Here is a 24,520-nt window from a genome sequence, read left to right on the forward strand (position 1 = left end):
GGCCCTTAAAACATGGTTTTCGGGGCCCACAGGGCCTCACTTGGTTTTGTTCTACGCGCCGTGAGGCTTAAAATGAGCTTTGTTCTGTCCTTGTACGACAAATTGAACATTTTGACTATATTAGCCTATGCGAATGTGCCAAAGGGCCTAAATCTAGGGAATAGAGAGGGGTGTTAAATTTCCTTGTAGATGGGGTTATCCCGCAGGATCCTGAAAGGTAAATATACAAAATGTGGTTCAGATTGGTGGAACGGATGGATTTGTATAAGGAACAGATGGACAGACAGACATTCTGCTTTATATGTATAGATTCTTCCTACAGCATCCGTAAGCTGCCACAGAGACAAAGAGTACCTTACAAATTTTGGTTAGGAATGAAGATATTCTTTATAGAAATTTCATAATCAAAGAAAGACAGAAATAAACAAGAGATATTTTGAGGTCCATATGCGTGATTCCTAAAAATGGAGATAGAACCTTTCGATGCACTAATTGCTATGGTAGTGATGAAGGTTTTGGGAAGTCCGAACTGCTTACAGAAGTCTACAAAAAGCTTCGGGATGGTTCCTCTCGCTCCGATCATTAAACTGGTATATCTGTGAGGTGATACTTTTTTTTTGAAATATTCAACAGTAGGTTGATAGGTGTTCTACTCTTCTACATTGACTCCCTCAGGTTGATTCATGTGAGCCTCAAGCCTTATGGTAGGGTCTATGATGTGTCTTTGTGAAGAATTTGGCTTGAAGGTGATAATGTCCATTCGCCAACTGCTGCCATCACGGGAGAGACCATGAACTCCTTGGTACATGTTGAATCCCTTATTCTTCAGAGCATCAGCGGTGGCTGATCTGGCGGCATGATGGCGCTAATTACGTACTTAATTCCCCGAAAACATAAACACTCAGTACTTTCCTCACCTTGCGAGTGCCTACCAGGCTCCATCGGTCACGGATTGCCTCACTTTCTTTTATATTTAATGCTGCAATATTTTCTTTGGTCTGTTCTGCAATCAGACGTTCGTCGATTGTTGATGGATCATCCAATGAGGTGCTTCTAGAATAATATATCGAACAAAGGGATTTAAAGTAATTAGTGTCCTGAAAGACAATAAGAAGTAATGTGTCTCATGCGAATGGGATCTTATGATGGTCTCTTGTTGACCGTGGCACCTCATGTTTTTTGAAACATTTAGTTTTCAGATCTTACCGTCGGACCCGGTTTGACTGTGCTCCTCATGTCAATGAACTGTCCCATTTCCCTGTCAGTGCCAATTTGAAAACATTTTTGTCTTCAAGTCTACATCTTTCTTCTCTCCATACAATGACTACCCTTCGTGTAAATGTATATAATCCGCATTTTTAATGCTTGGCCTGACAGGTTCACAGTCCACTGCAGACTTTTTAGTTTTGATGTCAAAATTGTTTTTGAGATCATCTCGCGGGGATGTTGGTTGGAAAACACTATCTTACAGTAAAACAATTGAAGAAATATTCAGTCTTGTGCATATTTTTATTTTTCATAAAACATTTACAAATATACATTTGTTGCTCAGGAAAGAAATAGATTAGAATATATTAGATTTGGTTTAATCTGATTTAAATTTCATATTATATAGTCTTTGGTTATGTTCACAAGAACAATGGATGTGCACTAATATGTACACATAAAGCAATAACGTAAAATAGTAAACATATTATCAATAAAGATTTCCATTTCATAAAAATAAATTACATTGTCAGTTTTATATGAAGGTTTATAGTTTTTGAACCAGAAAATATGAAATAATTTAAACTGTAAATGTATTTGTGATTTTAAAGAAAATAGGTTTATGAATTACCAATTCTAAATATTCCTTGTAATTCATACTCTGGTAAGAGGCATTCCATAATACTTTTATAAATATTACCTTTGTACACTCTCGGGTTAATACGCAAGGATCTATTTGTATTTTCAATATCATCACCTTCTATTTCTTCATTTGGATCATAAACTAGAAAAGGGAGAACACTAGTTGAAAGGTAAAAAGCATAGAACTTATATTGTGAGAGGATCTGTTGGAACTCCTCTAAGGATGGTGACAAATCAGAGTACCCTAGTACATGTAAAGTTCTGTGCAATGTGGAGTGGTATTCATTGATTAAGGTTTTAGTTCCAAATAAGTTTATACGATCATTGCTATATGCATATAAATAGTGTAGCACATCTATCACTGGAGAGCCAAAAATAACTGACTGAAAATTAGACAGTCTGACATCTGTAACGACATTCTCAGAGACTCTGAACATCAAGCTGCTTGCCGTAGGATCTGCATGAATGAGGCAATTTAAGGATCCTTCCTTCAGTCGTACAGTCTCTCTTAGCCGGTCACACATAACGTTCTTCAATTCTAACAGTTTTTCTGAGTATCCTTCAAATCCCGGCCATTTTATCACTTCATCCGCCAAACATTCAACGCCACCTGTAATGAAATCTTCAAACACACCACGGAAGTTATCGGCCAAATCGTATTTACAATAATATTCAAGTTCTTCTGGATTTTGCTGAAGAAAGGCAATAGAGGCTGCATGAAAACGTGCCAAGGCTTTCAAAGCTATGCGACAGTGAGAAAATTCCAATATAAATTTCGGCTTAGCATTACTGTATCCTTTTTGTCTTAAGTTTTCGAGAACTACGAACGGTGGCGATTCACTTCCATGATAATACGAGTAGCATTTTGGTCCGAGAGGTCGAAACTCCTCAGGACAGGTCAGTTGTAGGAGCATTTCCATTGAAGGCAAAGTTTCAGTTAGCATCTTGATTTCCTTGTGGAAACGTTCTAAGCCTTTACTTTTTAGTCCAGCCCGAGAAAGGCACTTCACGACAACAGAATGCTGCTCTCCATTTGCGAGAGTAGCTGTAACATGGCAGGTGTCAGTAGAACACTTATCGTTAAAAATCCTGGAGTTCACATCACTTATCTTGACGATTTTCGTAGAATCATCTTCTCCGTTCTCCACAGCTTTCTGTACAAATTCTACGTCGATGTAGCTGGTAGGAGAAATTTGAAAAGTCATTTCTCCTTCCATATTGACGAGGAAGCCCTGAAAAAAGAATTAACCAAACGTCAGTTTGAATGAAGTTGATATATTAGTATTTTCACTGAGCATAAGGGTGAAGAGTCCAAGGTGTTTTATACAAAACAAATACAAATCGGTGAGCCGCGATGGACGGCATTTTGTGTGTATTTCCGCCAATAATTATGTTAATAATTGAAGAAAATAAAGGAAAGAATTAGCAGATAAGACAACAAGGCTCGTACAAATAGCTTTTTTAAACGATTCCTAGTTCCATCTGGCTAAAGTGGAATAAAAAAGTAATGTTTACTCCACAAAGATGGGGGGCGCGACTGTCCCTTCTCGCCCCACCCCCTAATTGCCGCTATTGTTTGTAAACACGCCAAAGATGCAGGAAAGGACATTTAATAACTTATTAATTTATACACGTGTAGACATTCCACTCGACAGAAGAGTTGCTTGTATGACACAAAAACTAATACTGTTCGGCGAAATACGTGTGTAGAAGGCAGATGTCCGTTTGGAGCTTCGACTGCATTCCGACCAGGTTGTCCAGATTAAAATAATGTCTGTGTATTCGTCGCTGCTCAACACACTAGCCATAGCCGATATGCAGACAGCAAATATAGTGCGGCTGTACCATACACCAGCCTAGAACTGTGCGGTGGAAAACGAGGTTTACTAATGCAAAGGGTGCATTAGACCGGTAGTGCTGAGTAACATGCTGCGAGCGACAGTCCCGTCCTTATCTCTTCATATTTTGACGTAACCTGCCCGCTGGCAGTAGTGCCCCTATGAAAATCAGTTGGTAGACACCCCATTCATCATTTATGCATGCGGGACATTTATAAGTAGAAAGTACTAAACCCTTGAGCTTACCATTCCATCTTTGGTCGGCCACAGCTGCTACAGTAGAGCAATATAGAACTCTTGAATCATGGGTCGTTGCGGGAAGAAATTCGGTCACGATCTTAACCAAACGATGGGGTTCAGAAGAGAGCCTAACTATTTGAAATGAGGAGCAAATATGTGCTTACTAACTTTTATTAAATTCGAAATGGCACGACAACATTGTTATTTTAATATAAATCCTTGAAATAAAAAAAATTATAAATCATTTATTATTGAATGTTTCAAACGCAGTCACATTGCATAACGTTGCTTTATTTCTCATAGTATCGAAGAGTTGCTTCGAAGAAAGTAATAAATTAGTGGACAGCGAAACTGAAAAACTGAAAAAGGAAAGACCTGAAAACCGGGCACCTATTACTCCAAACGAGAACTGAGATTTAATCCACACGATCCGTGGAAAATCTGATTTTCAACAGGTAGAACGCGTGATTTCCTCTCAATTAAGGTTATCCACCAGTCGAATACCCTTGCGCATAAGGAACACCCGCCGAATGGACCCTTAATCGAACCAAATTGACTATCAGTTGCTTTGGATAGGTTGCGAAATATTATGGGAAAGTATGGTGTTCACTACGAGTTAACAGCATCATTCACAATTGAAATAAAATTCCACCATGTATTTGTCATATCATGACACCCTTAAGTGATAAAATAATCCCGATGCTAAATGTGCATCACCCAAAACACTGTTCGGAAGGAACCAACAACAACATGATCCGCGAGGATCTTACGTTACGTCGTTCTGAAGGAACAAAACTGCGAAATGCAGGAAACACTTATTCATCACGCATTTAGAAGAAATGCCAAACACTGAAGTTAATTAAAAAGTGGCAAATCACTTGAAAGGTATTATTATCAAACCGATTTTCAGGTTATAAATGGTTATGTTACGCTTAATAAAATTACCAGTCCACATTGAAAAATACAACAAACTTAAGGAATTCTTTCCTTTCTCAAACAATGACTACCAGTACAGATCCATCTACTTATTGTTTGTCCCAACACACTACCTACAAAGTTAGCACTAAATCGAACTCAACTACGTATATAAATGAAAGAACGACAAAGATTGAAAAATAAAATATATTACTGGCTGACGAATCGAAACCACATTCGCAGCTCAAGTCTCACACTAATACATTGAGTGTCAATATGCACACTATCAAGACGAAACGGACGTCAGAACGACAAAACAATTAAGTCCGTAAAATAAAAATAAAATGTCAAAGTTATTTAAACTCAACACGCATGGAGAATTACAGTAAAATATTTAATCACCCTTAGGTCGACATCCAAATGTTGGGCAACCCTCATTCGCCGATAACGGTCCCATATCTTAGGGAGCACCTTCCAGCTGTTGGAGCTGCGCACAAGATGGCCTCATTGTTACCGATCTAACCCTCTTCAGATTTCGTATTTTACTGTAGATGCTACCTTCGCCCAGGTCACTTCGCAAAAACAAAAAAAGCAAAAAAACATCTACTCTGAGACTTGAGTATGTACAGCTGACATCCCAGACCTATCGTCGGGCTCACTTAAAATCTGCACATCCTAACACTAATCTCTATGCACACAATAACTTCCTAATTCTGTCGTCGAGCGTGAACTAGGACGTCTCATCATCAGTATACTCCAAGGATAACATGTGACGTCCTAAATCTACGGTCGGGCGTAAAATGGGTCATACAACGCTTCCCCTGGCATATCAGGCGAACTAGCAAATTCAAACAAACTCTGACATTTCAATTGTAAACTTGGTCAGACTAATAACACACACGGAACAACGTCTCTTCCATGGGCGCCCGCAAGGGGCGGGGGCAAGGGGGGGGGCACTTGCCTCCCCTGGAATTCTAAAGATGTTGATGTTCAATTGTTTAATATCATACCAGATTATTTCATAAACTGAAATTACTGACAGTCATCTAGCATATGTTGTAACTGGAAGTTTCTGTAAACAATTTAATGTTGCTGACGTTATATTGGTTTTATATTCAAGAAAATTGTTAATATGCCCCCCCCCCCTGGAAAAGATCCTGCGGGCGCCCATGTCTCTTACTATCAAACGAATGCAAGTCGAAAAATGCAGTAAGTCTCTACCTCGTTACAAAACGTGAACTCGAAAACAAATATACGTGACGAACAATCCCCCAACTCAAACACGATCTCAGCATGCGCAACGAAGTTTTAGGGAAGAATATAATAATTCCCAACACCCGTCTACCATTTAGTAATGTTGTCCGAAAATAATAATCATCACTACCGCATTGGAAACCCTCAAATCGCCTACCGTTAATTTCCAAATATTTATATCTATGACTATCCCGTGAAACGAAATTCAATAAATTTACACGGTCACACAACACCAACCTCGTATTCTAAATGCTCTTTTATCCTTGAGGTCACATTATCTTAATATTCATACGGACTTTACGTAACTAGTCACTTGACTTCTACTACCAAGATTTCACTTGGGATCTTCCTAGAAATCTTCAGTGCCTCACACAGTAGTCGTCTCAATTTTCGGATTGTTAGCGGAAAACCTTACAGCCTGCCACAATACAGCCTGTCTCACAACTCTTTCCTCGGCAAATATAGCCTGTCTCAAAATTCATTCTCCTCGCCTTATCCCAGCGGTATTACTTAAAATCCAGGCTCCCTTTCATCTTCAGTATTCCTATCACTCTCATCTCCACATATATAAATTCTTCGCTCTCAACCCATTTTTCTTATATTTCCAAGACCCTTTTTACATTTCAATCCTCTGGTGAAAAAATACCCATTATAAAATACACCTCTTTATTTTACTGTTACTACAACTTTCGGACCTCGAGAATACAAGAACACACCGCGATTTTCCGTATCATCGACATACACGATGTCACAAAATTTTACTTCCCATGAATAAAACATCGACTTTCACTGGAATTATCTAAATGACTGCGATCCTTGTAAAACATACTGGTTAAATGCACTTTTAACATAGGAAATTTTTTATCCCGCGGTAGACATTATTATTATTATTATTATTATTATTATTATTATTATTATTATTATTATTATTATTATTATCGACAAACATTTCTGAATTCAAATGATATTTGAAATGAAGACATTCGCCACGACTACTTTACCATTATAGCTTTCCTAATTTTCCTCACTTTGGACAATATCTCATAGAACATTAACACCAGATTTAAACGTCGCATTTTACAGATTCTTGACGTGAAATTTACAAAACTAAAATTTTCACACGCTGACCAAAATTATAACACTTTTCGCCTGATAATTACAGATATCAACCCGACACTCATCTTGAATGGTTGGGACAAACAATTATCTAACTACAACATAATACAAAATATAGACAGACCTGCATTGACGTCACCTCCAGTATTCTGGCTACATTTTTGCCAGCTGACCTCGTGCTTAGCCGCACATTGGTAAAAAGAACATCATCTTCTCAAACATATCAATCTTACAAACACTGCCTTTTCACACGTTATTAAATGACAACACAAATCACGCACTTTCTTCGTTAGAATTTGTACAACAAACCTCCTTCCTTCTGCAGTCAACTGCGACTGTCTACCTTCTCCCCAGAATCGGCTCTGTCACGCTAACACAACAGGTGTTCAACAGATAACGTAATCAGAACTACTCTGACTAGCTTCCCAACCCTCTTAACACTTTCAAACATACACGAGTGGATGCAATAAAATCTGCTATGTACTTTAACAGACGCCTATGCTTTCACAGTTTGTCGGCAAAAGTTCAGAAATTTTCTATCATTTTCCCTTTCTAACAGAAGATATGGACCTCAGCTACGAACATGTACTAAATTACACTGACTGACAGAGCAAATGCAACACCAAGAAGGAATGGTCAGAACTGTATGCCAATTGCAGGGTAGACTGACGTCACTGAGGTATGCTCATGATGTGAAATGCGCCGCTGTGCTGCGCACGTAGCGAACGATAAATAGGACACGGCGTTGGCGAATGGCCCACTTCGTACCGTGATTTCTCAGCCGACAGTCATTGTAGAACGTGTTGTCGTGTGCCACAGGACACGTGTATAGCTAAGAATGCCAGGCCGCCATCAACGGAGGCATTTCCAGCAGACAGACGACTTTACGAGGGGTATGGTGATCGGGCTGAGAAGGGCAGGTTGGTCGCTTCGTCAAATCGCAGCCGATACCCATAGGGATGTGTCCACGGTGCAGCGCCTGTGGCGAAGATGGTTGGCGCAGGGACATGTGGCACGTGCGAGGGGTCCAGGCGCAGCCCGAGTGACGTCAGCACGCGAGGATCGGCGCATCCGCCGCCAAGCGGTGGCAGCCCCGCACGCCACGTCAACCGCCATTCTTCAGCATGTGCAAGACACCCTGGCTGTTCCAATATCGACCAGAACAATTTCCCGTCGATTGGTTGAAGGAGGCCTGCACTCCCGGCCCCGGCGTCCGCTCAGAAGACTACCATTGACTCCACAGCATAGACGTGCACGCCTGGCATGGTGCCGGGCTAGAGCGACTTGGATGAGGGAATGGCGGAACGTCGTGTTCTCCGATGAGTCACGCTTCTGTTCTGTCAGTGATAGTCACCGCAGACGAGTGTGGCGTCGGCGTGGAGAAAGGTCAAATCCGGCAGTAACTGTGGAGCGCCCTACCGCGCCCTACCGCTAGACAACGCGGCATCATGGTTTGGGGCGCTATTGCGCTATTGATTCCACGTCACCTCTAGTGCGTATTCAAGGCACGTTAAATGCCCACCGCTACGTGCAGCATGTGCTGCGGCCGGTGGCACTCCCGTACCTTCAGGGGCTGCCCAATGCTCTGTTTCAGCAGGATAATGCCCGCCCACACACTGCTCGCATCTCCCAACAGGCTCTACGAGGTGTACAGATGCTTCCGTGGCCAGCGTACTCTCCGGATCTCTCACCAATCGAACACGTGTGGGATCTCATTGGACGCCGTTTGCAAACTCTGCCCCAGCCTCGTACGGACGACCAACTGTGGCAAATGGTTGACAGAGAATGGAGAACCATCCCTCAGGACACCATCCGCACTCTTATTGACTCTGTACCTCGACGTGTTTCTGCGTGCATCGCCGCTCGCGGTGGTCCTACATCCTACTGAGTCGATGCCGTGCGCATTGTGTAACCTGCATATCGGTTTGAAATAAACATCAATTATTCGTCCGTGCCGTCTCTGTTTTTCCCCAACTTTCATCCCTTTCAAACCACTCCTTCTTGGTGTTGCATTCGCACTGTCAGTCAGTGTATTTGTAGATTAATCTTATACAAATTTCTGCTGGCGACGGGCGTAAGCTTCCGCTACTTCAGAACCCAGATCGACACTGAGAAAAATGCAGGGGGGGGGGGTTCCTTTATAGTCTTAGGAGTGACGCTACCCACATCACTAAGCTTGATTACGTAATCTGCTAATTTCGCGTCCAATAGACCGATTTTCATGAAACTCGTTCCAGAATTCCGGACAGACTTGTGATTTATCTAGATGTTAATCTCATAATTTTACCACACTCGCAACAGGTGAAATAAATTATTTCTGCCCGGGCGTTTCGCGGGTTTTCTTCATCCATTGACCTTGGCACGTGGAGCTAGTCCACTGATCTGACGCTGATTTGTACTTAGGCTTAAATGCATTTATATTTAACCTGGGGGTTCTGTCTTCACGTAGGATTTAATCATAATTTAGATTATTTATTTCTGTATTTACTGTGTTGCCAAAATCTCTCGTTACGCAGAATTCCGTGAATTTGAAGAATTGTCGTGTGCTCGAAGTCCACCGAGGTGTCACGGTATTTCAAGAGCTTGCCGTGGGTGAGATCGTTCCCAAGCGACAGCAAGGCTCTGGAAGCGCAACATGGCTGCTCTCAAAAATAATAGTAGCTTGTTATTTGAAATAAATATTGAGAAAAATAAAAAATATTTTTCTCGTCGTAGAATTATGGGTTCAGTACGGCGTTCGGGAGCCACCTGGTATATGTATTACACCCTTACGGGCCCCGATGGGAGACCCATGCATAATAATTCGTCAGCGTAACCTGACGAATAACCATGGATGAGACTTTATCGAAGAGCGGCCCGAGTTGCCAACACGGGTTTCGAACCGCCCTCCTTCTACTTTCCGTGCTAGCCTCAGCAGCTCGAACGCCTGGGGGGTGGTAACGTTCGAAGAAAAATGCAAGTAAGAAAAATAATTATGATTTGAGACTTATTAAAGTAGAATTTCTGGGTTCAAATTTTACTGGATACTGCTTAGCACTGCTAGAAATGACAAGAATCATGTAATGGGGTCACGAGTATCAATTTATTCCTGAATTGTGACATATGAAAAAAAGAACATTCTCACAATAAATCTCCACACACGGAGGAAATAGAAAAAGACAGTACGCAAATTAAATTGACTCTCCTGAAGGGCGTTCAATGATCTCGCTCAGGACAGGCTTCATTTGACAATGGAGTATACTCGAAGTCTGGCAATTAAACTTCATCTTTCATTCCTTAATTTACTTTCTTTCGGTCGATCACCATCCTGTAATTTGAGATGTCTCCTACATAATACACTTTATTCTTAGCACGTAATTAACCGGTCTCTACGCTACATAATTAACACCCGAGAGAAACATTTACATTAAAATCACACAACAATGAGCAAAACTCCCCGGACATCCCGTGACCCTGACACCAAGACAGGCAACGATGAACATCGATTCTCTCTGAACTCAAAGAAAAAACAATACACTGAACAAAGTCATATGTACACTGTATGTAAAGATGGGGTCATTCCTTTAAGAGAAACATGGATATCACTTTCTTCTGCCCCCGGCAAAAACTTAATGCACGCTTGCGCATGCCGGTTCATTCTGGCCTCGGTTCGAACCGGGCTCCTTCTGACTGAGAGGTATACATCTGAAAATCCCTAGCTATCCGTTGCCTTGTACACTTGTACCTGGGGGCGGACTACCATCTAAATTATCATTATATTATCCTTATCACAAGTGTTCTTAAACCAAACTATTGAAAAAACACACACAGTGTGAAATCCAGGGATCCTTAGCTTTCAACTTCAATACACAGCACGTCACTCCGCATATGGGGAAGAAAACGAGAGAAAAGGTTTCTCTTCCACTCGTATTGTGCGCGGCTCAGTCAGTGGGACGGTCCCTCCCATTCAATAGCTGCAATGGCCCTAACCCTTCATAATTACAGTGGCTAGCTCTCCTCCAATGAACCACTTACTATCGCCCCAATTCATTTATTTCATATCACCGCAGAATTCCCAAGGTTTATTATTCATTTATTCTCTATTCTCTCATCCTTCACGTCAATTGCCTTGGGGCATTATAATATTCGAATTCCTCATTTCACATCTCGTCGTAGGCTATTTTGGACGTTCAGCATTCTCATTACTTCTCATACCGCTTATCCTAGTTCCTTGGGTATAGGGCTATCATTATTTCTTCCTCAAACCTTCATATTTCTCTTAGCTCACCGTAAACATTCTGAAAACTCTTTCGAGCATCCGGTACCACCACACTTCACACTGGTTTCGCACACAAAGAACACTACAGACAGATTCAGGGAAAAATCAACAATCAAGGGAAATTTGCATAATGTCCCTAACATTATCTACCTAAATAACACAATTTTTATCTCTCTCAGTCAGGACTCTTCACTCTTGATGTTCATGCCTTAATAGTACCTATCAACTAAGCATGCATTGTCTAAACGATCCATGAGCTCCCCGGCTATCCTCTACGACAACCATATTGAACATTAATAGCAACTTCTTGGACATGGTATCCCTCATTCATCACCCACTATTGTTTCCTACCCGCTTTAGGGGAACTCAATATGCTATTCTATCCTTGTTTCCCATACTCACTAGGATAATACTAATTACTAACAATAAACTACTCCTCATGAAGGACTTCTTAGAAAGAAAGAAATGGCTTGTCCGGAGAGTTAGCTCTCTTAATTTTACGCTAACATGACAAAAGAAAACTCAGATTCCATATTAGAACATGCATTATTTAGAGAATTTATGTATTAACAAAGGAAATCCTACATTCTGTCATCCCGGTTATACTTTATCGTGCTAAGAAATAAAATGACATCAACTCATCTGTTTGCTGGTCGTTATTCCTTCTACGGGAAACCCATGGTAGAGGTCTAATCGTCCATCCTCTCAGCGCTGTAGACGAGAGTATCGGCCTTCGAACCTGGTCTGCGAGAGTTCATCATTCAGATTGGCTCGTTCAACTGCTACAAATCTTGACGTAATCCAATTGGTATCAGGTCCAGCAGTCGTTACACGTTCCCTTTCTCTACAACGACTCATACACGGAATTTACACAGGAGTTTCCCTCGTGTAGGCAGGTCACTCTAATCAAGGGTGGCACGCATTAACACAGTGAGTAGGGTGACTTATAAGGCTTGGGGAACCCTTACTCCGAATAGCGAATTGTCCCTGTCGACGCAATTCTACTGCCGAATGTTACTGCTCCGAATTGGATACCACTAATTTACTGATAGCGCGTACTAATTTGTGCCGGCATTGTTCATAGCCGACTTCCGCTATTCATTTATACAAATGTTTCTAGCGGCCTACATAATTTATGCACAGCACTGAGACACTTACCTAGGATTGATTGGCTATTGTACGAGTTCCTAACATACAGTTCACAAGGTTATATTGTCAACTCTCTGGTCCTTGGGTTGTGAGACTCCTTCACGCTGAATTAAGGAAATCGGCTCCGTTAATAACTGGTGTTCAAGACATTTGAAGGGTGCGTATTGAAGATCTCGATTCCCTCTTTCACCCGAGCCAAATGTGATCGCAATCCGATCGGCAGTTCTTAAGTAATCAAGCTCCCGCCATTAATTAGGGCATTCTTCGAGGGAGGGGCTAACTTTGGGTGCAATTCTCGGCTTGGGAGACGCGCTACATTCACACGTGTTAGCAATACGAGCTCAATTATCCCTGTGAATAAAGTATTTCATATTTTCAGTCTGGGATACACAGAAAATTCAGCTCTATTCATGGATGTGCCTCACATATTTTTCATATGAATGGATCAAAATATCACATAATTTTGCGCGTCAAAATTCGACGTTGGCACAACTGAAATCCACGAAGTTTCATCTGTTAGTGTGGAACCCTGTAAAGTAGGCCACACCTCTGGGCGTATTAGACTGTTCGTTGCGTCGCGTCTTATCTCCTACTCTGTCTTACACTTGAGAGCACTTTTCTCGCGGGCTTGGCTTCAGACACAACTTATTGTTTGCCGGGCTATCTTTCATGGGTTCGGATCCGACCACACGTCGATCGAGTCCCGGCGATGTTCCTTTTGTTCAATATGCTACAAATAACCCTATTTCTGAAGTGATTTTAATGGGATGGAAAGATGCAGGTGCTGTCAATGAGCTGTATAGGATTCTGTACGGTTTCAATATAGGCCTATACAGGGTGGTCGGAAACAGCGTGAACCGGGCATATGAATGTTAGAGGGTTGGCCAAACTGATAATTAATTTAAAAGAATAGTTTGATATCTCCCACGGTGCCATTTTATCAGCTGCTGAAGTTAGCCGACCAGATCGCTTCGCGGGCGAATTCAAATGGGCTTTGCGAGATGGTGTTGCCAAATATGCACTTGGCTTAAGACCGGCTTGAGAGCACCAATCGGAGAAGAAACTTCACCAGGGGAGGAATTTGAATACATACCTCCGAGCTGACAAGATCGCGCCATAGCAAATACGCTACGGAAACACTGACTGAAACCCACGGTGTGTTTTTGATGCTGATTTCTCGACAAGGCTCTCAAGCCGACCGTAAGTCACGTATAGATTTACAACAACACCGTCTAGCAAAGCCCATTTGAATTTGCAGCTGATAAAATGACGAGGTGAGATACCGAACTATTTTTTCAATTTATTTTACAGTATGACCAACCCTCTAACGTTTATATACCCGGCTCACGCTGTTTCCAACTCCCTATATAATCAAAATTATAATTTTGTCTCTACACTTAAAATTTCTGCCTCATACTGGTCCTGGTCTCGCATTAGGTACACAAAAATCGGAAGTAGGTTCAGCTCAATGTTTTTCTGTCTGTGTGTTTGGTTGTTTGTATGAAATATTTCGGGAAATCAGCTTGAGAAAATTTCTTTTTTTTTGCTATTGGCTTTACGCCGCACCGACACAGATAGGTCTTATTGCGACGATGGGACAGGAAAGGGCTAGGACTGGGAAGGAAGCGGCCGTGGCCTTAATTAAGGTACAGCCCCAGCATTTGCCTGGTGTGAAAATGGGAAACCACGGAAAACCATCTTCAGGGCTGCCGACAGTGGGGCTCGAACCCACTATCTCCCGAATACTGGATACTGGCCGCACTTAAGCGACTGCAGCTATCGAGCTCGGTGAGAAAATTTCTTGAAACTCATAATTTAAATTCAGGGATACATGGATTTTGGAATAGACAAGACATTCCTAAGGTGAGGTCCGTGACAATGTCGAGAGAATCCGCAGACACTTTTAAGAAAAAAAACCCATCATTTTTTATTTTTCTTATATTCAAGATAAAACCGAATGAATGAAAGAACTAAAGCTGTGGATTTAGAAATATTAGACCATAAAATCGTCGAGCAATTTCCTTCTATGATAGATTTTGAGAAAACGTTCCAAACGGAATCCTAAACTTTATTAAGTCACATTTGGAGCAAGTGAACTTTCAGCTAAGGGCTTATTTCCCGATGACAGATGTAAGTGACGTGTGGATACGGAATCCATTTGTTGATGGGCTATCAACCAAGCTCTCTCTTACGCCACAGGAAGAAGCTCAACAGACAATTCATTAAACTTAAAGTTTTAACAATTGCAACTAGCTGACTTTTAGTTATATGTCATGAAAGATTATTTTAAACTCTGGAAAAGCACTGAAGTGCTTAACTGTGTCCCCCCACTGTTTACTTGCATGAAAATACATTCTCCCAATTTCATGTATTTGAAATCAATATCAAGAAAAAAAAACTTGAAGTTGAACTTGACTTAATATAGAAATTATCAGACATTAAACTGAACATTGTGTGGTCAACACAACGAATCCTCTCGGCCGTCATTCTTCGCTTTCTAGACCGGGGCCGCCATCTTACCGTGAGATGGCTCCTGAACTGTAATCACGTAGGTGGAGTGGACCTGGGACCAGCTCACATATTCCCCAAGTAGAGTATGTTCCAGTATATGGGACCCTCACCAGGATTACTTGGTTCAAGAACAGGAAAAATCCAAAGAAAAGCAGCTCGATTTGTTCTGGCTGATTTCCGAAAAAAGAGTAGCGTTACCAAAATGTAGCAAAGTTTGGGCTGGGAAGACTTGGGAGAAAGGAGGCGAGCTGCTCGACTAAGTGATATATTCCGAGCTGTCAGTGGGGAGATGGCGTGGAATGACATCAGTAATAATAATTTCGTGTGGCTAGTTCTAGCCGAGTGCAGCCCTTGTATGGCAGACTCTCCGATGAGGGTGGGCGGCATCTGCCATGTGTAGGTAACTGCGTGCTATTGTGGTGGAGGATAGTGTTATGTGTGGTGTGTGAGTTGCAGAGATATTGGGGACAGCACAAACACCCAGCCCCCGAGCCATTGGAATTAACCAATGAAGGTTAAAATCCCCGACCCGGCCGGGAATCGAACGCGGGACCCTCTGAACCGAAGGCCAGTACGCTGACCATTCAGCCAACGAGTCGGACAATGACATCAGTAGACGAATAAGTTTGCGTGGTGTCTTTACAAGTAGGAAAGATCACAATATGAAGATAAAGTTGGAATTCAAGAGGACACATTGGGGCAAATATTCGTTTAAGGGAAGGGGAGTTAGGGAATGGAATAACTTACCAAGGGAGATGTTCAATGAATTTCCAATATCTTTGCAATCTTTTAAGAAAAGGCTAGGAAAACAAGAGATAGGGAATCTGCCACCTGGGCTACTGCCCTAAATGCAGATCAGTAGTGATTGACTGATTGATTGCTGAATTAATCTGAATTAACTGTTCAAAAGGAGCTTCAATGTTCATGTTCTGCTGTGTTTGATGTCATTGATATTGTAATTGTGACTTGTGATGTAAAAGCATTTGGATACAATTGGATTAAAATACAGCTGTAACAATAGGGTAAGCCAAACGTTCAGGCCACATTCCTCACACGTAGAAGAAGAAAGCAAGAGTCCGGAAACACTTTATTTCCATGTTAGATCTCGTTTTCTACAACTCTAATAACAAGATAAAACAACATAACACAAACAAACCCCTGGCGCAACAGTCCATAAGGGCCTTGACCTATCAAGCGACCGCTGCTCAGCCCGAAGGCCTGCAGATTATGAGTCGTTGTGTGGTCAGCACAAAGAATCCTCTCAGCCGCTATTCTTGGCTTTCTAGACCGGGGCCGCCATCTCACCGTCAGATAGCTCCTCAATTGTAATCACACAGACCGAGTGGACCACAAACCAGCCCACAGATTCAGTCAAAAATCTCTGACCTAGCCGGGAATCGAACCCGGGACCTCCGGCAGGCAGGCACGCTAGCGGTACACCGCGGAGTCGGCTCTACAGCTCTACATAGTACATTAATCACGGAAAACATACAGGAATAGAACGTACCAGCGCACCACATAAAACTCTTTCTTAGATAATGTTTAAAATGCGCTCCAGGCGTAATTAAGAGGCAAAACGCAATATTCCAGTAATACATCAGCGCATCCGGAATTCCGGACCCTTGTCCATATAACACAATTTCTTGTTCTGGTGTGAGGAATGGGTCCTGAACGTTTGACCTACCCTATTGTTACACCTGCGTAAGAGTTTACGTACAGCATATTCACGGTACCTTACATTTCTGTTTTATTTCAAAACTCAGAGGGGCCCGTCAATTATATTTCCAAAGGGCCCGCGAATTGGAAAGTTTTCGAACCACTGAACTAGACAATGTATACAACCTGACAAAATAGTTAAGCACCCAGAAAAAGTGGTCCAATTTTATCCAATTTCGGTATACGTGCATACCATTGATGTGTGAGTAAATTATTAGATTTACAAGGATCTGTAACGTGTAGAACGCCCACCATTCATGATGGCACCGCCCTGTTGTTGTAAGACTGTTACCAGTCAACTGCTGTGAGCAAGGCGTCCACAGAGGACTACGTAGAGTACGAAGCACCTGCGATGCCTCGCAGATGCGTTATCCACCAACTGACAGCATTTGACAGAGGCCGCATTGTGGGACTGCATGAGGCTGGTTGATCGTGTCGTGCAATTACCAGGCATGTGAGCCATTCAGATGTCACAGTGAGCGGATGTTGAACTCAATGGGTACATGAGGGCAAGCAATCACGTCGTTCAGGTTCGGGTCGATCAAGAAACAGCACCCCGAGTGTCGACCTCGTATGGTGCGCCAAGCATTGCGGGGTCCCCTAACTTCGGCACCCGCCATCCGCTAAAATGTACTGGAGACTCTACAACATCCTATGAGTTCCCGCACAGTGTCTCGACAACTCACATCCGCCAGATTCGGGTCCTACCACCCTATGCGTCGGTTGCCATTCACACCAGAACACCAACGCCTGTGTTTGGAGTGGTGCCTTGCCCGGGAGGCATGGACAGAGGACGACTGGCGTCGCATCATGTTCAGTGATGTGCCTCGATTCTTCATAACCTCCGATGACCATCGTGCGTGGGTTTGGCGGCGTCGAGGGCAGAGGGCAGATCCTTCCCATGTCGTGGAAAGACAAACAGGCGCCATCCCTGGCATCATGGCGTGGGGAGCAATAGGATATGCGTTCACGTCACCTCTAATAGTGCTTCTACAGACTTCGACGGCACACCGATACGTCACAGACATTCTGCGTCCGCACGTCCTACTCCTTATTTCACAGCACCCTGCGGCAGTGTTCCAACAATATAATGCACGTCCACAGACACAGCACGTGTGTTTATAGACTGCCTAGAGCATGTTGAGGTCCTCCTGTGGCCAGCAAGATTCCCGGATCACTGAACACGTGTGGGATGACATTGGAAGGGGACTCCCACCCAGTACCAACCTGCGGGATCTGGAGAGATAGGTGCAACAACTGTTGACGTACTTGCCTCAGGGGAGGATCCAAAGATTGTTTGACACCATTTCGAACTGTATAAGGGCATGCATTGCGGGGCCATTGGGGAGGGGGGAGGTTGTGTTGTGACACCCTACTGACCTGTTGCCAACATTCCACCTGTAACTGTCAACGGCGTTGTCTCTTTTATACCATATTGCAATCAGTGCAATAAAGGCACAGGGTCTTTCACCATATGTACGAGTAGTTTCATTCCCATTCAACCACCCCTTCTGGGTGTTTAACGTTTTGTGTCAGGCAGTGCATTATGTGATTTGTATACAGTACCTTACCCTGGCAATACTAAGGAGACAGAAAATAGGAAACGCCTAACTTCTCCGTTGTATTGATACAAAGCTAACACATATTAAAAGTTCTGCAAAATATAATTTCCGATCTTTCATGTTCCGTGCGTTTTAACTGACCGAGGAATGGTAACGTGGATAATAACGATTATTGATTTTTCATAACGTCCAAATACCTGTGGAAATATTAATTTTATCTAATGCCTGAACAAAAAATATGTAGGAAATGCAATTTCCAATATTGTATATCCCACACATTTTACTGTATGAGTTATAAGGGAAATATTATTTACTGAATTAAAATATAGTGTGTATCAATATACTTTGTAAAATCAATTAATCCAGAACCAGCTTTCAGAACCTTCGTTTCATCTTCAATGGGTCTATTACATTAAAATGTTTTAAAATATACTAATATTCACATGAGTGTGTCGACATGATTGTTTAAAATGTTGAGGACAGTTGTGCTGGTTGTGGCAGGAATGACCGAACATGCTTTATCAGTTACACAAGTACGGAGATATTGGGTATCTTATTTTTGTAGTAGGCTATGAACGGCAAGCATCGCTGCCATGAAAACATCAACAACCCGTCAGTGCCGAGGACTCACAGATTATGAGCGGCCTTCATAAATTATTACATTCTAAGCGTTCATGTACCCGTCGTAAATTCCATATATTTGAATCAGAAATAACCAAGGAGGAAAAGAACAGGGGTTTAATTGGGCCGGTACTCATCTGTACTCGTTTCCATAGAAAACGCAATACACCACTTTAACTTATGTTAATTCACATGAATTTAAATCTGTTGCATTAACTAATAATAAAATGAATAACAGGCGATTCTACTGGTGTGGTAGTCAATTTGGAGTTGAGACTGCTGACAACACAGGCATCTCATATAGGATTAAATTCTAATAAATTAGATAAGTATATCTATGATAATCTTACTATTCACTAGAGTTAGGAATTTTAGGTACAAATTTTGGGTCAAAAAGGTGTAAAAATGTGCAATAATTTAGACTTGAAAAGACGTGAAGAAAAGGTACACATCTGAAAATTAAATATTCATTACAAACTGTACCAAAACCAAGTAGGAAACAAATTCACACATGTATTATAAAGGTTGCTAAAAACCGTCCCAAACACAACTATGTTTTTATTTTTACAATTTGCTTTACGTCGCACCGACATACATACATACATACATACATACATACATACATACATACATACATACATACTGTGACATTTTCCCTCTTCCCTCACTCAGTGTTAAGATGGAGCGGTCCATGGTCCTCCTATGAGAATGGAAATTTATTCGGGAAAAGGAATATATATGGTATTACAAATACGATGTCAGTACCAGTCAAATCGACAACTATATTAATTAATGACAGAATGAAATTACGCAGAAATGGAATAATGGTATCGCCTAGATATTTTACATCGATATTAGTAAACGATATGATGGCAAAGTCATAATGGATTTACTTAGTGAAGTAAATATAATATTGGAACGACCTACGTAGTGCGAAACCGACAATACTGGGAATCGCCAATGATTGATTTAGAACCCCGTTATTGTTTACCAAGACGAACGCCTAGTTAGAGCAACGTTCGTCTGGAATGTTCTTTGTAGCGCGTATCTCATCGTATAATGTGTAAACGCGAGGATCTACAAGACAAGACGTGAACTATTGTACATTGTTCGGATCGGTTATTAACTTCATTTTCAGCTTGAGGAAATACTCTCCTTGAGCTCAACTGAATGCATATTAGGAACAGTGGGTTATTTTGACGGAATACGATTTAACATTTGGTTTGAAATTGTGTTGTTTTCAAAGGGGAATATCATTTTTAATTCAAAACGAAGTAACAAAGTGCTTACTTAGATTTGCTTATGAAACAATGCATAATGACCCTACATTTCAGAGTGCCAGAAGAACAGTAAAAGTGATTGAAGGCAAGATGTATCGTCAAGCCGTCAACATGATGTGAGCAACGAGGAAAGGAACGCCAACCTAAAGGGATGTGATGTAATACCTGATCCAGGAGGAGGTCCAATTTCCCGATAAGTATTGATTTCACTTTATTGGTAGTTATTCGTAGTTTTATTTACAGGATGTTGTGTTGTAGTTTGTGAGTATTTGCCTTTTCTTTTTTTATTTAAGTTAGTGCACAACATATTGAAATTTTCAAGGAATATGAATTAGATATAGCTTCATCTAAAATGAATACAATTCTTAGGGGACGTGAGTCTACAACACTAAGCTAAGTGTAGCATGTATATGTAGTTCTTGAGAGCTACATCGTCATTAATTTCATTTCGGGATAACTTATTAAGCTCACGAGATCTAATGTATAGTACCGTATAATGGCTATAATCCTTCCGAATTTTTTTATATTAGCATAGTCTTATGCCATTGCACGAGGCGCCTGTCTGTCTCGGGATTTAGTTTTGGTGATTTTAAATCGTCCTGGAACCTACCAGTCTGTACATGAGAGACATATGACTAGTTCGAGCCACTGAGGTAATGCTATACATCTGTATTGCAGTTTATCAAAATATTCCTTCCACCTGTCCAGTGATTCCCTGGGATCTATTACGAGTTCAGCTGAATTACCCAAAATAGTATTTTGCTTTTTACCTCCCTTCCTAAGATTCTTTATTATTCTTTATCACTGTCCAGAAAGGTTTCCCTGCTGCTTGTCTTAGCCTTTCCAGGTTATTACCAAAATCTTCCCACGAGTTCCTTTTGGACTCAACAACTATTTGTTTCGCTCTGTTTCATCTACGTGCAATTCCCTGTCTGCTTCAGTCCTTGTTTGTAGACATTTCTGATACGCCTTCTTTTTACATTTACAAGCTTCTCTCACTTCATCATTCCACTAAGATGTTCGCTTTTTCCCATCTTTACACACAGTTGTTACCAGGCATTCCCTTGCTGTTTCTACTACAGCATCCCTGTATGCCAACCATTCTCTTTCTATATCCTGATCCTGTTTACTGTCCATTGTTTGGAACTTTTCACTAATCATATCTATATACTTGTCTAATTTTCTTGTCCTGGAAATTCGTCTGCAGACATATTTCACTTTCTCTATCCTAGGCCTATAGATACTTAGTTCACTACAGATCAGACAGTGGTTGGTATCATGGAAAAATCCCTGGAAAACCCGCACATTCCTAACACAGATAGGACTCAACAATTCCAACAGTTTAAATTTGTTCCCGACCACAGCAGTCAGTAATATTAATTGGTGGGATTGCTAATTGGTCAATTTGACTTCACCTTCCTCCTTTCCTTCCTGTTCGAAAACTTTTGCCTAACTGCAGTGCGATAAAACATAAACTGATTAGTGGACCTTTTGCCTAATGGGAGCTCATTGAGTCTCAAAATAATCTGAATGCTTTTGCCTAACATGTTTGAGCTGAAGCAAAAGTAATGTGATGCCATACTGAAAACCGAAAATTCTAAAAACGGCATACAGAAAGTAGGTGATTTGTCTATTTATAAAACAGTCAACGGGAGAAAAGTAGATTAAACCACAGGCGGAGAAGGGCTGGTCCCCACCGTCGCCTGTCCTGAGAATTATTGTTTTCCGTGGTTTTCTGTTCTTCTGCACTAAGGCGAATCCAGGGACAGTTCCTAGTATAGTCCACGGCCACCAATACTCTCACCTTCTCCGATACAAATCTCCTGGTCTGAGAGACGGTGTCACCGTCTAGGAGGCACGTCTCCCCCTTCGGGGGAGGAATGAAGACATTTAGTACTGGTAATGAAATTGCGCTGAGTAGAGTAGCCTTGACTCTACAGCTCTGTATTCTGGGGGCAGTGGGCTGATCCCACCCTCCGCTGTCCTGAGAGTGGGTTTGCTGTGGTTCTTCATTCCTCTAACCAAGGCGAATGCCGGGACATTTCCGCTGAGAGGCCACAGCCGACCTTCACCCTGCTCCGCATCTCAAATCACCGCAACACATCTCCTGCTTTGAAAGGGGTCATTAACCTCTAGGATGTCCGCCGTACCCCATGAGGGTACGGAATGAGAGCTTAAAAAATATTAAATTGTGATTCCTATAAGTGAACCACGTAGCAGACTTAACCACACTGCAGCAGTTTGATCCACTACCACATGAGGGGACTTCATTATCATCTGGAAGACGTCCAGCATTTCACCCCAACTCCCAGAAAAGAAAAATTACAACAGAGCCTCATCCCTGTAAATCCATGTGGAAAAAAGTGAAACTTTGGGCGAGTATCGGTAGAACGTATGGTATTTTCCAACTAAAACTCTGGAAAAGAGCACATTCATAGCATAAGCGTGTCGGCGAAGAAATACAACAAACAACCAAAGGTGCGTCCACAGTTTTATCAGATCACCGTATTTGTATCATGATCGGTCAGTGAAGACAGAATTTTGTATCGGGCACGCTTACTTAAAATCATTCAACACCCAGAGTCAGGCCCTTGTTGTCACATCAAAGGGAAGATACATGACAGATACAGACAGTGCTGACGAAGGAGATTCCCCGACCATCGTCGTGGCGTGATGCGCCTGCACAGTCTCCCCACCCTTCGCTTCCCTATACATCTTCACACCGACTTCGTTCAGTTTGCAATTAAGTTTTTTGGAATGGTCTTCCTTAATGTCATGTCATTCTTTGAAATGCCTTCCAGTCAGGGATAATAAATATTCGAATTCTGTAGCGACAAACGGGTGAAGTTTTTATCCTGACTGAGATTGAAAATCGCGTATACTTGAACCTTCATGAATTTATCTATTGATAAAAATCTGTTTTTTCCACCGAGAATGGAAGTGCCATGCAAGAAGATAGTATGACTTCCCTCCAAGTTCACTGTGGTTCGAATCCCACTCAAAGTAAGCGAGAGCTGAAAGTCGCAGGGCAATTAATTTTCTTTTCTTATGTAGTACTTTTCAACATTTCGTCTTGGATAATATGCACAATTATTGGTAAGAATTGCGACACGTAGAAGAGGCCTTCCCTACAGTTAGTCCAAACTAAGAACATTATGTTCAATGCCATCTAGCGAGGAAGCGTTGAACTCTACTACCATTATTCTTGGTTCTGTTATTCAGCCTGTTAATAGGCAACCCTTCGTATTACGCTCTGTATGCTCCCTGTAAACTAATCTCCGAATTATAAGGAAGTAATTATTTTGAGGACTTGGTACACCTTCTATTGTTCATAAGTTGATACTAACTGCACCCAATCAGCAGCCAGATCATTGCCAATAAAAGGATCCTGCTCTCGCCTTCTCATGGTCTTACTGGTTTTCTCTTGGTAGAGTACAGTCTAGTTCGGGCGGCTGGCGGCTGGGGCAAGGTAAACCACACGGTTCTCAGCGTTACCTTTAAAATCAAGTGGCTGACGGAGATATGTTTTGATATTATCATATGAAGCTTAGGGCAGAAACTTTGGTATTTTGATTTTATTTAATCATGTAGGATTTTCCTCGAGTTATTTATCCCATATCAAAACTAATGTAAGTGCCAATATTTGGCTACAAACTTCTAAGGGATGCATAAATGTTAACCAACGTTGCTCTTTATCAATTAACTTCCACTGCGAGTAGTATCTTTTTCTAAATGTAATATTCTCTAAATGTTTCGCTTGTAAGTTTTCCTCCCTCTAGCCGTAGTTTAGTTTGGGATTATCCTCCACTTCACTGGGTATCATGGCTCCATTAAAATTTTTATAACGCTTCATTAATCGGGAATCTTCAGAAATTATTTCCATATCCTCATTCTCTTTGTGCTGCACGCCTTTTATAAATTTATATCTTTGCCTTATAAATTTTGCTATGGCCTATTTTGTGGTATGATCTCTGCTTCTGTTTTGTTTTTTGGAAATTACTTCCCAGAGTTATTTTATCTTGATTTTAACAGACACCAAATGTATGCCATTTGAGTACTGGATCCGCAGTATAAACTGCTCATTACTGACGTACAGAACAAAGACCATAGACGAAAATACTGACATCAGGACCAGCAGAAATTAAATGGTGGAAATTACAGGAACAACATGTTGCCTGAAATTGATTTCACCCGAACTGATTCTGCCTGGTC

The 24,520-nt window shown here is 41.6% G+C and overlaps 1 protein-coding gene across 4 annotated transcripts in view; it reads right to left on the reverse strand.

The window, feature by feature from the left end:
- Positions 1–1,502: 1,502 nt before the first annotated feature.
- LOC136857963 (uncharacterized) overlaps positions 1,503–24,520 on the reverse strand; it is a 65,736-nt gene continuing 42,718 nt past the window's right edge. For 3 of the 4 annotated variants that reach the window (XM_067137102.2, XM_067137100.2, XM_067137103.2), the window contains exon 2: positions 1,503–3,080. In XM_067137102.2, the coding sequence (XP_066993203.2) occupies positions 1,827–3,065 (1,239 nt within the window). In that variant the 5' untranslated portion in view covers positions 3,066–3,080 and the 3' untranslated portion in view covers positions 1,503–1,826. The remainder of the gene's footprint in view (positions 3,081–24,520) is intronic. The other variant, XM_067137104.2, reaches the window with a different exon arrangement.

Source organism: Anabrus simplex, chromosome 1 (assembly GCF_040414725.1).
Source record: "Anabrus simplex isolate iqAnaSimp1 chromosome 1, ASM4041472v1, whole genome shotgun sequence".
Taxonomy (NCBI): Eukaryota; Metazoa; Arthropoda; class Insecta; order Orthoptera; family Tettigoniidae; genus Anabrus; species Anabrus simplex.